General features: G+C 43.9%; 1 protein-coding gene across 3 annotated transcripts in view; it reads left to right on the forward strand.

Moving 5' to 3' along the window:
• PLEKHA8 (pleckstrin homology domain containing A8) overlaps positions 1 to 6073 on the forward strand; it is a 31561-nt gene extending 25488 nt beyond the window's left edge. For all 3 annotated transcript variants that reach the window (XM_065051457.1, XM_065051455.1, XM_065051456.1), the window contains exon 14: positions 218 to 6073. In XM_065051457.1, coding sequence (XP_064907529.1) covers positions 218 to 415 — 198 coding nt within the window. In that variant the 3' untranslated portion in view covers positions 416 to 6073. The remainder of the gene's footprint in view (positions 1 to 217) is intronic.
• Positions 6074 to 14748: the final 8675 nt, after the last annotated feature.

A 14748-nucleotide genomic window follows, 5' to 3' on the forward strand; every position in this document is an offset into this window, starting at 1 on the left:
GAAGATGTCTTAAACTGGGGATCTACACAGAGATTAAAAAAAATAATGTTAGCCTCCCTCTCATTTAAAAATCTTAACATATGCATGTACACATAAATACATTAAAGCTATGCAGTCTAAGTGCATAGAGGGATGTCTTAGAGGTTTTTTGTGTGTTTAGTTCAGTTTCTTTCCCTGTTTTGTTTTACAAATCTAAAAGCTTTGGTTCCTTTCCCAGTTAGCTTTAAGGGCAGCTCCAACGTATGAAGACTTTGTGGCAGCTCTGTCTGTAGAGGAGTGTGAGCCTCAGGAAGAAACATTTTACAAAGGAATGCAGAGGGACCTCAACATTTACCTACCAGCCATGGAAAAGCAGCTAAATATCTTGGACACTCTCTATGAAGTACATGGTTTGGAGTCAGATGAGGTGGTATGACTACAGCAAGACGGTGTCTTTAAACTTCAGGGACTGTGTCTGTTAACAAAGATTTATTTTGTTTTGGATTTTTTTGGACATCATTTCTGTTCATTGTATCTTTTCAGGTGGGAAGAGTGTTGTGAGTGTTTTGGGGGAAGGGTATGTATGATTTGTATTTTTTCATTGATGCTTGTTTTGTGTTTAAATGCGAAGGTACTGTTTCTCTTTGGGTCACAACTATGTCCATGATGAATGTTTTCTGACAGTTTCTCTCGTGCCTGTGCACTCCCTCTTCTCTTCACCTTGTAAAAGTAACAGAGCAGATTTTGGCCTTTGCTCCCATACCTTAGGAGAGAGCTGTGCAGGCAGCGGAGCGGTCGGGATGTTGTGATGGAGCCCATGCAGGCGCTGCTGGCTCTGGCTCTCATGTGCCCTGTGCCCACTCCCTGCCACGGCGCAGGAGGACAGAGGTAGCGAGATTTATTGTGACCTTGGTAGCAGAAGAGAAGGTCAATTAAATGCCACCTGATAAGGTACGCGGTGAGTTTGTCCCTTAATTTGGGTTGAAAGCTTTTTGATGCAGCGCATCACCAAATATTAGAGAGATCTTCACCATAAGCTGGTTTGAGCTTCCCTAGGAACCAGCCTTTGAAACTGGGTGTCGTGTTCCCTGACCACCTCCCAATATGTGCCACGTTCTCCCTGTCAGCTCCTGCCAGTGGACCACAAGAAATTCGCTGGCACAGACTGGCAGAGCCCAGTGAATTGCAATAGTGCTTTACACAACCAATTGAAGATCATGTCCGTCATCCTGGTTTGTTAAAGTTTTGGTGGGATTTTCTCTTTTGGGTTTAGGGTTTTCTTAAATTCACACAAAAATGTAGTTTTGAATTGAATATGGCTAGCAGTTTAAAAAGCAGATTTTATTAAAGTCCTTCCTAGGCTGACATTATGGGCAGAGCCTTCATGAAAGTGGACATGAAATGAGTGAAGCATAGGGGAAGCTAGAATTTGTCATGGAGCCATTACGCATTGGGCCAATTACAAACCTTAAAATCCTAAATTATGTAGAAGTGACTGGAAATTAGGAAAATAAAATTTGCCCTTTTCTCCATTTTGCTGATACAGATAAAAATGTGCTCTTAACACTGCTGCTATTAAAAATAATAAAGAAGTCCTTTTAGCTAGTGATATGGTTAAGGACAAAATTCCTAGTTGTGTTGATGACTAGAGGGCTGGCTGTGAATTATTGGCTGCCCATTCAAGGCATAAGTGGGTCTCTCAGTGGTGACCTGCAGCTTCAGATGGCTTTGTGCAAAGAGTTGAGCTTAACTCATGTGCAGGAGGAGAGCAGAGTGTGATAATGAGGTACTTAGAATTAGTAAATCTTCATAAATACAGAAGAAGTTTCAGTGTCACCATACTGACAGGAGAAGTACTGGCTTTTGCTAGGCTAAAAACCACATTGTCAGTAAAATGAATGTACTGTGACGGGAACCTCTCTGAACACCAAATACTTCATCCTTTCTGAAGAGCCCAGCATTGTGAGCTTTAAGAAAAGCATGTGATGCTTGAAGAAATGACCAAACATCACACTTGGTGTATAAAACAAGATACCAGAACTGTAATTAGATACCTAAACAGTGTGACTTCTTGTTCTGTCATCTTCTCTGAGTAGTGCCTGTCTGTAGTTCCTACATACACCAAGAGGAATCAGAAGGATGTGGGGGTTTTAGTCTTGTGGATTTTCTTAATTTAAGTAGTAAATATTTATGTCTAAGTACAAAGTAAAAACTTTTGGCCAAAGTTTATTATTTAATTATTTCACTACTCGCAGTGCTCAAAATGAAGTAGAGACCCTTTGGGATTTCGCCATCTTCTTCTAGGCATGAATGCAAAGAAAGCACCCCTGCAGCAGAACAGCCATCTCTCCACCCTGCATGGCTTCCTCAGGGTTTTCAGCTGTTATGTGGGAAACTTTGCTGCAGTAGTTCTTAGCTGGATGCTCTGGAAAGGTAATGGAGACCACATTTCCACAAAGTATCAGCTGGGATATGCAGGGGGAGCAGGAAGAGATCCCTTTTTTCTAGAAATTAACTGTGAGATCATGATGAGAATTGGCTTCCCTTTTTTGCTCTAAGCTTTTCCAGTAGCAGGAAAGCATATTCAGCACTTAAAGTCTTGGAGGTATTTTGGGGGGTTTGTGGTTTGGTTTTGTTTTGTTTTTTTTAACTAGTGAGAGAACCACTGTTTTGTTAGTAGTGCATCAGGCCCAAGGTTTGATGCAAAAAGTAAGGAGGCTTTATTTTGTAAGCAGAGAACTTAACAGCTTCATCAGGCCACTAGCTTCAGCAGTTACTAACTTCTATAACTAACTTCTACCGTTCTTCTTTCTTCTAACAAATAGAGAGTGGTCCACGTGGCATCTTCTCTAATCAGCATGGCATCCTGCCTCAAAGCAGGCTTTCTTGCCTTGGTCTGCTCTGTAAAGTTGGTGGTTCTGGGAATGTTCTTAGCAGCCCATAGTTTCAGGAGACCCCTGTGTGCTTGTTGTTCAATAGGGGACTTATAGAGCAGGAGCTGAGCAAGGTCTCCATGCCTTCTAAACTTGTACTTCACCATGCACTGCTCCTGCAGGGTGTTGACCACTTCTAAGGCTAACACATGCCACCTTTCCAGCCAAAACACCACTAAGAAAGAAACCCATGCAGCATGTTGCGAAGCATAACTCCCAGTTGTACCTCTAAGGATGCAACAGACCAGATGACCAAGGGGAAGCAAATGCACTACGAGACATTTCCCTTCCTTCTTTCTTTTCCTGTGGTGTCAGTTTGGCAAGCAGAGAGGAATGATTTTGATTTTAATAAATGCAGAGAGCAAGCCTTCAAATTTAGAGTTGGAGAGGGGGTTGGTGGGTTTTGTTTGATATGTTTGGTTCATTGATCAGTTGGGGTTGTTTTGGTTTTTTAATGACTGATATTTTTGAACTGACCTGCATACTGATAGAGGTCCACGTGGCTCTCGGAGAACAGCACCCTTGCTCTATATACTTTACATTAATTGCTTTGGTTTCTCAGACTGCACTAGTCTAAAGTTTTGCATCCTTTTCCTTTAGAAATGCTTTCGGCTGTTTCCTTCAATGTCTAACAGTTGCATATTCTCAGGGATTTTTCTTAGCCATGGCAAAATAAGAGTAATCACAGCCTTACCCCGGGGGACTAAGGCTGCTTTTTGTGAAATTAGTATAGCTGAGTGTAGAACTCTGATACAGCACATGACACCGATGGTGTCTGTCCAGTGCACAACCTTGCTGAGACATGGTAAATCCCAAAGCAATCTGATAGAAGTGCTATCTAGTACTGAATAATGGCTGTCAGCATATTTGAATAGAGATCATACACACATTTTTTAATATAGTGCCATTGGCATTAGACCAGAGCTCTGAAATAATTTCAGTCGAGTTCTGCTTAGTAATGGGAGGCTTTTATTTATTTTATTTATTTTGTTGTTATATTTTTAAAAACAAACTATGTTCTGGGGCCCCCTCTGCTATTTTAAGACACCATACTCAGTTGCATATTAAAGTTCTGTGACATTACAATTGTAGAATATGAACTGGATACTCAAGTGCTTTAGTGTAAGCTGAAGGAGTCACTGAAATATCCCATCTTGACACTGCTGTACTATGGGTCTCCTTTTAACATATGCACTTAAAGGCTTTATACCTTCACTTACAAGCTTTTTGTAAAAGGATCATCAAGATTTAGGTTACAACTGTTTGCTTTAAAAATGTTTTGTAGTTTGAAAAGTGTCACTTGGTTGGCTGGACATATAAAAAATATGCCCAAAATGTGCTCCAGTTGTTGGCAGCGTGCTTTGGCAAAGGGGTGTGGACCATTATAGAAAACAGTGTTACATATGTCCATATGCTGGACTTGCTAACCTGTTGTTTTCATTACCACTTCAGCTTTTGTGAAAAGCTTTAGGGAACCATAAGCTGCCTTTCAGACACCAGAAAAGATAATTAACTCATTCCTACCTGGCTGTCTTTCTCTCTTCCCCCACCTGGTCTCTACCCCTTCATTTCCTCCCGTTCTCATCTGCTTTGCTACAAGAGCTGTTGCTGTCAAGTCAAAGCATCTTTCCATAAGAGTGCAAAGTGGGAAGTTTTGTAAGTGATACAAATGTAAACTTGGAAAACAAGACGTGAATTCTTTGTCAGGCAACGAAACATACAGTCAGATTGAGAATGTACTGCTTTTCTCTGAAGTTTCTCCCTCATTTGACATATTTTGCCAGAAAAAACATATACTTTGAACTTTACATTTCACCAATGACATTTAAATAGGACACTTCAGACTTGGCAGTTCTGCCTCTTGGGAGTGAAAGCACGGGAATTTTTTTTTTTAAATTACCTATTTCTCTTGTCTTGCCTGTATAGTGCAGGTGACAAAACAAAAAGAGAAGAATGGTGGGAATAACGGAGTTCATGCCTCTTTGCTGCTTTCCGTAGCCCCTTGGTGAACAAACCCTTCAAACTGCTGCATGCTCCAAGCAATATAAGAGCACCATCGTGCAGAAGGGTTTTCACAGTGCACTTACTGGTTCAGAGCAAGCCCAGGCAGTAGCTGATCCTGCTCACAGATCACACAGGGATTTAAGCACTTGCTTTGAAGTTAGAACACAGGCGCATGCTTCACTTAAACACATGCACCATCCCACTGGCATGCGGTTCTTCAAAATGTAGCCTTTAACTATCATTTGTAATATCCCTTCGTTGGTATGGGATTTCTGCCCCCAGATACTCCAGGTGTTCTAGAGGTGTGTTGTTTTTTCTTTTTAATATGCGAAACTTCTGTGTTTTCTTATCCTGATTTCTGCTTAGCACTTAAGTTTCTTAACTTTATTTTGCATCGCAGCATTCATGGGGTCCAAAACTTAATAATTCCTTTATTTAAAGCCATCTTGAAAGTTTGAGATTTGCGTCTACTTGAAACTAAACAAGTAAATTGCATTCCAGAATGTGGTGACTAAACTGAAAACCAAAGCAGCTTGCTTTTGTGGTTTCCTTGCCTGTTTTCTTTTTTCAAGCCAATTTTGGGCATACATTTTATCAATGTCAAGCTGAGCTTCCTGCAAGCCTTACTTATACATTCTAAAGCACATTATATACATACTGAAACACATCTAAAGATAAAGAGAAGGTATATTGCCTTACACTTTAAATTTACTTTATTCTAGGGGCTTGTTCTTGCCCCCAAAATCACCTCTTCCAGTGTAAGCATTGCACAAATTGTGCCGTCATAAGCAGTTCAGTCTGAAATATGTACTTTGGAGTTTCCAGTCTGCATCATCCCTCAAATCATACAGCATCTGTCTCTTCTTTTGGAGCATTGTTAAACCCTTTGTCAGACTTTTATATTATTTCATTACAATAAACTTATTTTAAATAAGCATGTTTTAAAATCTCGCTTTCTCTTTGCATGGGTTTTGTTTCTTTTATTACAACAGAGGGCCTAAAGTGCTCTTCAGGAATGCATCTGTTCTAGGTACTGTGTGAACAGTCAAAAACAGTATGTTTCTGGTTCACAGAAACTGCCTGTCTGTATCTTTGTATGAAGAATGTTAACACACATGGAGCCTGTTTTGACTACGAGAATAAAGCTGTTTCTGGCATGTGCTTGTGGTTCCTTGGCCAGTGTAAATGTGTGAAGACTGTAGCTAGAAAGGCCAGCCCAGCAGTGTGAGAGGAATTTGTATTTTAAAACTGCATGTTTTATCTGTCCTTCTTTTACCTGGGCTTGAATCTCTTCATTACAGGTTTCAAAGACTTCAGAAACTCCTGTGTGGTCATCTTGAGAGGCAGATGAAGCCTAGTGCTCCTTAATTAATGTGGGTGTAACATCTCACTTTTTTTCCCCCCTTTCTTTCTCTCTGTATAAACACAGCACTGACCTGAGAGCAGATCTGTGATTGTCTTTCTCTAGCAAGGGCAAGTCCCTCTGCTAAATGGCAACATCCAGGTGGAGATGTGAAGTGGCAGAAGCTTCTTCTCAGCTGGAGATGAGCAGATGAGACTGGGCCCCTGCCTGTGCCCTGCCAGCCCTGTGACAGGGGGAGGACGCATGTATCCTGGTGCGGCAACAGCAGCGCTGCTGGGCTGGAGCTGCCTTTCTCCTGGGAGATACAGGAGACTCTGAACCCTTCTCATTGCAGTAAGAGTGCCCACAGCATCAGCCTCAAATGCAGCATCCCTCTGTCTCACCTGCTGGGGCTGAGCTGGTGGATAGCTGGCAACTGGGTGTGGGAGGAATGGTTTAGAAAGCCTTCCAGGGCAGAGATCACATCTCTTTTACAGCTCCAAGGCTTTGTTCATCTTCTGTCCTTCCAAAGGAAATTAGCAGGTTGTCAGTCATGAGACCATGGCAGTTCCAGCCAAATAACAACAGCCATGTCACTAATGCTTTTACATGTCCCTCTAAGACACTGTCTTGGCCCTGTTCTTTTGGCCTGTGGAAATAACTTGGCGTGTGGGTGAGCCTGGGTGCCCCTGGCATGAGCTGTTATTGCAGCCATGGTGCAGGTTGCTTTGATGGATGTCCTCAAGTGTCAGCTGTGCCACAATGAGCCACCTTGCCCAGGTCACTCCTTTACCTGGCAGCTCCTCTGAAGCCATTCTGTTACATGTCACCGTTAGACGGAGCTGCTGCTGGCGCAGAGCCCTGTCCTACACAGAGCTGGCACTTCTGATGTTGATATCTACACTGCGTTATGCTGTATTAGACACCTCTAGCTCTTCACACCAAAACAAAGAGGATGTACGCAGAGACAGACATTGAAAGCGGTGCAGAGTCAATCAAAACTTCACTTGCAGTGTTATAATGAACTGTTTCATTTTCTTGTTTGAAAACACAAGGTACTGTTCTAGCAGGAAGATGAGATTTCAGCTTTCCATCTGACCATGCAATAGACAAATTGAACAAATGGCCGTTTTCACCAGACAAGTAGCAACTTGCAACTTGCTGCAGACATGCAGCCAACTTCTATCCGTTGGCATTTTTGGACGAGAGGAGGAGGAAGGATGTGATGGGGTCCATCATGCATCGTGGTGTCCCACAGACCTGCCCCATAACTGTCAGTACTTTGGTAAAACCCCTAAGCTAATGCCTCAAAGCCCAGCTTTTAACCAGGAGCTGCAATATTGATTTGCCAACCAGCACTGCAGTGTCCTATTTTACAGCTGGAACATGTCCATGAGCAAAGGAGAACAGAACGTGGTGGCTGTGGCAAGGAGGTATGTGGCTGTGCAGAGGGACTTTGCACGAGTCGTTAGTCACCTCTGTAAAATGCTCTGCGCCCTCCTGAGCGGCCAAACGCAGACCAGCAGCACGGCAAAGACGTGTTCTAATGGAAATCCAGTGCATGAAAAGATACCACACAGGAAAGTGTCTCTTCACTGCAGCTTCCACTGGTTTAAAAAATGTCAATACGTTGCTATTACAGGATTCCAGTTAAACTGCAGGAAGAGCCCCAGCTAAAGCTTTGACAGAGTTTGTGATGTTTATTAGTAAAGGTCGTGGACTGTGATGTTGGCTGCTAAATTGCTGTCCCCACAGGAATCTAGATCCATGGTTCAAAAATAAAAAATGGTGTGCTGAACATGTAGTGTTCATAGGAACACACAGGTGCTGCTGTTAAAATGGAAAGCTTGAAGAGGACACATTAAAGATTCAGCAATGACCAAAATATCCATAAATGTTTTTTTCTTAGGGTTCCCCTATATGGAAAAAAGACTGTTTTCTGAATTTGAGGGGGAAAGGCAATGCAAGCTCCCAGCACCAAAGCTATGACCTATGCAACTGAGCAGAGTGAAACCTTTACTGGGTTGGTTTCTTTCTAGACCAGCTGGAAACCTTGCTATGCTGAGGGCCTTGTGGGGCTGGCCTGCAGTTTTGCTGCCCTAAAGGAAGTATAAAGCTATTGAAATGCAGAATATGGTACCATCTTTCAGTGCTAGAGCCTTGATGGAGCACAAGTTTTGAACACTGGTTCAACGTGATTATGCAAAGCTGTCCCTTGAATCGGAACCATGAAAATAAATTTTCTTTATTGTTTAGGAATGGGTAGAACAAGTGTCAAGCACAAGTACTAGGATGGAGAAAAGTGCAGGAGATGCTGCAGTGTGCCAGACACTTCCAGACATTGGTGTATCCAAGCTTAAGTGTCTGTCTGTCCATCTGGAAGATTTCATCTGAGAGGTTACCATGTAATTTTTCCTAATATTTAAATGTATTGATGCAAATATATTTCTTAATTAACAGATATTTATTCCTCTCCTGTGTCTAACACAGATTTTAGATTTGGTTCTTGTGAGTTATCATTAAAAAAGCACATCAACCTTAAAAAGCTTCCAGCATCCCTTCCCCACCCCATGAGGGGATGGTTCCCGGAGAAGCTGCAGTGACGGCAGTGCTGGCTCAACCCCCAATTTTGGGGACTAAGAAAAAAGACTCTTCCAAGTTTTGTTGTGTTTGCACATTCCCATAACCTTCACCTTCTCCCAGCCTCTATTACTTTGCTGGTGTTCTGTTATGCAAGGTCTGGTAAAATTTCTGCATGACCTTTTGCTGTTTATCCACCACTTTGGCAAGGCATCAGCATTAGTTCAGGAGTTTCACCTGCAGCAGGAGGAGCTGAAATTGGTGGTACTTGTGTCCTTCCAGAGCTGTCAGTCAAGGAGCCACTGAGAAGCTGCTTCCCTGTCAGGGCCCCCAGCAGGTCCTGGTGCCAACCAGCAGCATTTGTCCGCTTTCTAAGTGTGTACCTCACTGCTTTCAGCAAAATGCACTGGTGTGTGGCCTGTGCAAAGTCCTGCAGTGATGCCAAAGAGAGAACAGGTCACTGTTTTCTCAAAATCAGACAGATCTGAGACTTCAAAATGCGTTTTGCATCAATTTATCTTCGTACCGGGGCTCCAACTATGGCTTTCCGCCAAAATAATTTCCAATCAATTTAGCATCTGTTTCCAGTGTTGGTATCACCAGCTCATCTGTAGCCTTCAGAGACCAGACGTGCCTCACATAGTTTCCTATAGGTCACAGTTTTCCACTTGCTTTCTTGCTCGGCAGCTGGTACCCGGCCTCCTTCCTGCAGGCAAGGGCCAGCTCGGTGCCGTGCAGCCCGCGCAGCCGCTGCCGCGTCACCACCGCTCGCCTGCCCCACTTTCTCCCCACTGTGACATTTGAGCTGTGGTCTCATGTATTCCATGCTCACTAAGCCCAAGGTTCCACGTCCTATGCATCGAGGAGCAACCAGCTTTCCCAAAACGAACAAAACGAGAAGCTTTGCCCCACCGGCAGGATGCATCTGTGTGTGCAGCGGGGAGCTGTGATGTCTCCATGGGAGCTCTGAGCCCTGTGGTGGGTGGGAGAGCTTTCTTGCCAGAATCACAGTGGAAGACCCTTGCCAAGAGCAAGCGGCATGCTCTCCCACACAGAGCTTTGTTCTGCTGCCCCAGCCCTTGTGTTGAAGCACCGCCAGTCCTGCCTCATCAGATGCACCAGCCCCAGGCACAGGGACCTTATTGCAGGTGCTTGTCTCTAAGGAGTTGTCCCCTTGCTGGGGACACGCTGAATGTCTCAGTTGCACATTGGATCCTGCCATGGCATTTCACAATTTATTTACTTCAATCTGGCTTTTTCAATTCACCTCCTCCCCCCATCTTTTAAGGAATTGTATTCTCTCACCTTTAATTTGCAGCACACTGTCAATGTATAAATAGCCACTGCTACTTTTACTCGCTTCACACTTCATCAGTCACCTTGAACAGGCTGCTCTCCCCAGGAGCTCGAACCAGCCTCTGGGTGGAAGCTGAGAAAAACCCTGGAGTACTTCAAAGAACCTGGACACGCTTCTTGTCAGTCAGTCCAAAAGTTTCTTCATGTGGCAGTTTGTTTTCTTGTATCGGTCCTTTACTTGCACGGGGACTTCATACATCCAGGCTTTGCTCCTTCTGATATAGGGCTCTCTTCTGCCGAAGCTCTTCTGCTTTGGATAATGTAATTAAATATTAATTTACATTCTCTTAAGCCTGGATCATCAGTACATCTGTCCACATTAGTATTTTTTTTGTCCACAGACCATCCCAAATGAAACTCTGCTTTCAGCTATTGATACAGATGCTTAAAAACACATAAGAGCAGGATATTCTTGTGCAAATATAACTTTTTCAAAAATAGCTAGTTGTTATTGCCTTTTTAATTAAAAGAGAAAGAGGCAGATAAATAATCAGCCCTCTGCTAAGTGGTCCTGCATTAAAGGATTTTTTTATGGGCTTCAAAGTTAGGTGAAGCCAAGAGAGGGTCTAGAAACCTGCCTTGATTTATATGCCTAAATAAATGTCAGGCAAATCTGACCACCTCTGTAAATCAGAGCTGTCAAGCATTTGTCACTCAGCCTCAGTGACAACCTTCAGTTGAGCAACAGGGATGAGGGTGCAGAGGGGAACTCCTTCCACTCCCAAATGCTGATGCAACGCATCCGCCATTGATATGGTAGAAGTTAAGAAGTCTGCAATCTTCACATACGGATATGGTCACCAAACAGACCACTCAGCTATGGAGCCTGGTCATGGGTGTTGCAGGCAAGGTAAGAAGCCCGAGCCCCCAGGCATTGCCTGTGCGGTGTTGCGTGTTGCGGGGCACTGCAGGGACCCCGCTGCTGAGACACTGCTAATGGTGTTTTGGGTGGTTTTGCATTTCAACGGAAGCTTCGCTTCTCTTTGCCCTGCAGCTAGAGTCCTGCCATCCTCAGGGCTGCAAAATACAGGGGCAATATGGGTAAAGAGAACATGGGTTTCCCCTTACAAATGGCCAACAGATGATACTTGACTGCTGAATGAAAGAGGAATAATCACGTTATTTGTCTGTCCTTAGGGCTCAATTCTTCCTTGCCTGTAACCAGTCCAAACTCTTTTATGTCAATCTGTTTGTCCTAAGGGCCAGTCACAGCAGTTGAGTCCTCCATGCCATGTGGATATTCCTTGGCAAACTTACAGGACGTGATTGCTCATCAAATAATGGGGTAGTGTGGAGCAGAGAACAAATATTTAACTTCTTTAGATGAGCATAACAGCTTGGTCTCAGACAGCTTAAGTTAGAGCCTGCTGATCTCTGGCAGCAACAGGTACAGCTCCCTGGCTTTATTTAGAAGCTGTAATCCTGCAGCATTTCACACCAGATGTTGTCTTGCTTAAAAAGTTCTGGCACAGAGCAAGCCTCTCTGCCCTTTGCTGTGTGCACCAAGAACAGTGACATTACCAGCTTTACCCCGCTGATCTCACGCTTCAGCTTTGGGGTTACTGCTGGGTTTGACAACTAATCTCTGGTCAAGCAACAATGAAACAGTAACTCCTCGCTATGGCCACCACATGGTTTGCGATGGTTTATCTGAATGCACTGGAGCATCACAGCATAAATCTGGCTTTTGATTGTACTTTGCAACCAGCCTCTCTGTGGTTTTGGCCCATAATGTATACATTTCAACAGGACACTTCTGGACAGTTCGGTTGCCTGAAATATTCTCTGTTTCTTATCTCTAATCAGTCATCCTTCTCTTTAAATCTGGTAGCAACTCAAAACCTAAGCAGTCCTCAATATTATCTGGTTCAGCACATCCTGTCCTCAGAGCAGTAGTGCCAGGTAGGTAAGATGACAAACCAAACGGAAATGTATAAAAGAAATTATATTGCTATAAAATGTCAGGGTTCAGAGGTTCCCCTATATGTGTGTCCATGAAACGATCTCTGAGAGAAAGGCATGGAAAGCAACAAGTATATATCCTGGCCCAAAGGTCTGACTGGCTCAGCTGACCCCCCAGCTCCTGCATGGTGAGTTTCATGGAGGAACATGTCCAAAGGAAACGAGAAAGGCAGGGGGCAATGGGAGCTCTTATCTTTCAAACATAATTCATCACTAACAAGTTTCTGAGGCCTCACATGGGGGCTGGGGAACAGTATGGGGTCTCCAAGCTATTCCCTCCTTGCTCCACCAAACTGGATATGCTCTGGTTAAGAGTGCAAAGGAAAATAAGTTTTACACACCAACATTTGCACATCTTAAGTCAGCACTCAGTAGTGGTTCAGTGGGAAATGCCATCGGGTACCTCTTCCTTCTGCGAGGGTTACAGTGAACAACCACTCATCCCAGGCAGGGGATGCTGAGAACACTGATGGGTCTCTGTCTCCCCTCTAAGATGAATCCTGAAAGATTCCTCCCATGCCTGGCACAAGAGTCAAACATATACGTCTTGCCAAGTGCTTTAATATAATGCTGATGTCAGTTTGTTCGCTTATTAAACAGTGACACTTTAGACTGGCTGAGGGAGGGCCATCAGTTGCCGAGTTTCTAAATATATTAAGCATACTGCTGTGTGAGGAGGTTAATGTTACCTCCTCTTCCTCCTGTTGATTTATTGCACCATGACCTCAGATTCCTGGTCTGTCAAGACTCTGCAGTCGGGTCATCACACACCAGCCGGGCAGGCTGCTGATTGCACCTGCAGAACTTCTTGAGGACCACATTGTCCTTCCATATGTTGTGCAGCAGATGCCACCAGTAGTGTTGGCCCTGGGGACAACCCAGCAGGTGGCTTTTCCTGAAGAGCATGAGATGCTTTGATACACTTGTGGCACAAGGTCCCTTCCCACCCTGAGCACAATGGCAAGAGCTGCTGCTTGGCTTTGCTTTTGTGGGTTCAGCTCCATGGTTCTCCTTCACCCGCCTTTCCAAAAAGAAAATGCTGAGCAGCACCCCAAGCAGGGAGGGACGCATGTTCAATAGTGGGTGGAAAGACTGCAGCAAAATATGTTTAAACCCTGGTCTCTCTCACTTGAGAAGATTGTGCGTCCAAGCTGGACCCTCCATCAGATGCACAGGAAACAGTCAGAGCAAATTAAAAATCCTGAAAGGCTGGGCCTATAATTCAGTGCATTTTGAGTTCCAAGATTTTGTTGAGGGTGAAGGGAGGGAAGTAACCACTAATGTAATTTCCAGCAGGAGTGCACTCCTCTAATGTAATTTGGCCCAGCTACCCTTTCAAACGCAGCCTTTCCTCAGCTGAGCTGGTTCAGGTCCATCCTCCTAAATGCCTCAGTAATTACCAATGCAATGAAAACATGTGCCCAGGCTTTGTTCTGACCTCTTCAGACCTGGAATGACAGCAGCCTTCAGCACAGGGGACCCCACTTTGCAGCAAAGAGCATGTTGCTGGACATGTAACTGAATGCGTTGATGCAGTAGGGATTTGTCATTGACCATGTTCAAAAAAGACATAAAATGACTAATTTCCATAGGCTTTGTTCTTTTTTTTCCTCTTTGATTGAGGTCTGGCAGCACTTAGTCTACAAGTTGCACCATCTCTTACCAGATCAGTGAGCATCAGTTACTCTGAACCAAGTTCCTGATCCCAATTTTACATTCACTCTTTGCCTCAGTTTGTCCTTCTGCCAGCACCTTACTGTTGCCCACAGCAGATTTCAATAGCCTATTACTTGGTGCTTGCCTTGCAAGACGATGGTTTCCAGGGAAAGGACATTTGCTCTACTGTAACCATCTCCTTGGTCAAAAGCTATCAGAGGAAGAACTTGAAAGTCTATCACAAAGTGCCCTCTGTTGCTTCACCCTTTGTGAATTAAAACATGATTTTTCCAAAAACCCTTCTGAAGGTCTTCTTGTGGCCTTGCCTTGCCTGCATAATACACTTGAGTATCATCAAAGATTCACAGCACAACACTGGTTTACTTCTCTTGGGTATACTTTGGTCTTCTTTTTATAATATGTGCCCTGATTGTATGTGGCAGCCAAGTGCCAAAGCTATAGAATTGTTCCCAAGAGCAACTAACTGGGTTGTTATTAAGCTGGTGCTTAAGGACAGTACCTGTTCTGGAGGACTTCCAGTTTAAGGATAACTACCAAACCATTCTCCCTTTGTCCAAATCAATCGGACTGAAACAGGAATTGCAGCACAAGATTTCTAGAGATATTGAGTTTGGCTTCTCTAAGAAGCCATCCTTTAAGGAGGTAAGAACCGTGGCCAAGGGGCTTTGCTGTGACATCCGTGGGGCTGCAACCTCAGATGTTAGAAAAGGGATGGTGTGAGAGGCTGAAAAAGAAGCCAAAAAAACTCAGTGCCTGCAGACCAGTAAAGGTGTTGCAGTGTTTTGGAAGGGCTACGAAGGGTGTGAAATTTGGTACTTTTAAAGAAAATAATGAGAACAAAGAAATGAGGAGTTGAGAGGCATGGCCAGATTTATGGGCATGCACAGGGTTGGCAGCTACAATTTTGAATTATTT

This window comes from Columba livia, chromosome 2 (assembly GCF_036013475.1).
Source record: "Columba livia isolate bColLiv1 breed racing homer chromosome 2, bColLiv1.pat.W.v2, whole genome shotgun sequence".
Classification (NCBI taxonomy): domain Eukaryota; kingdom Metazoa; phylum Chordata; class Aves; order Columbiformes; family Columbidae; genus Columba; species Columba livia.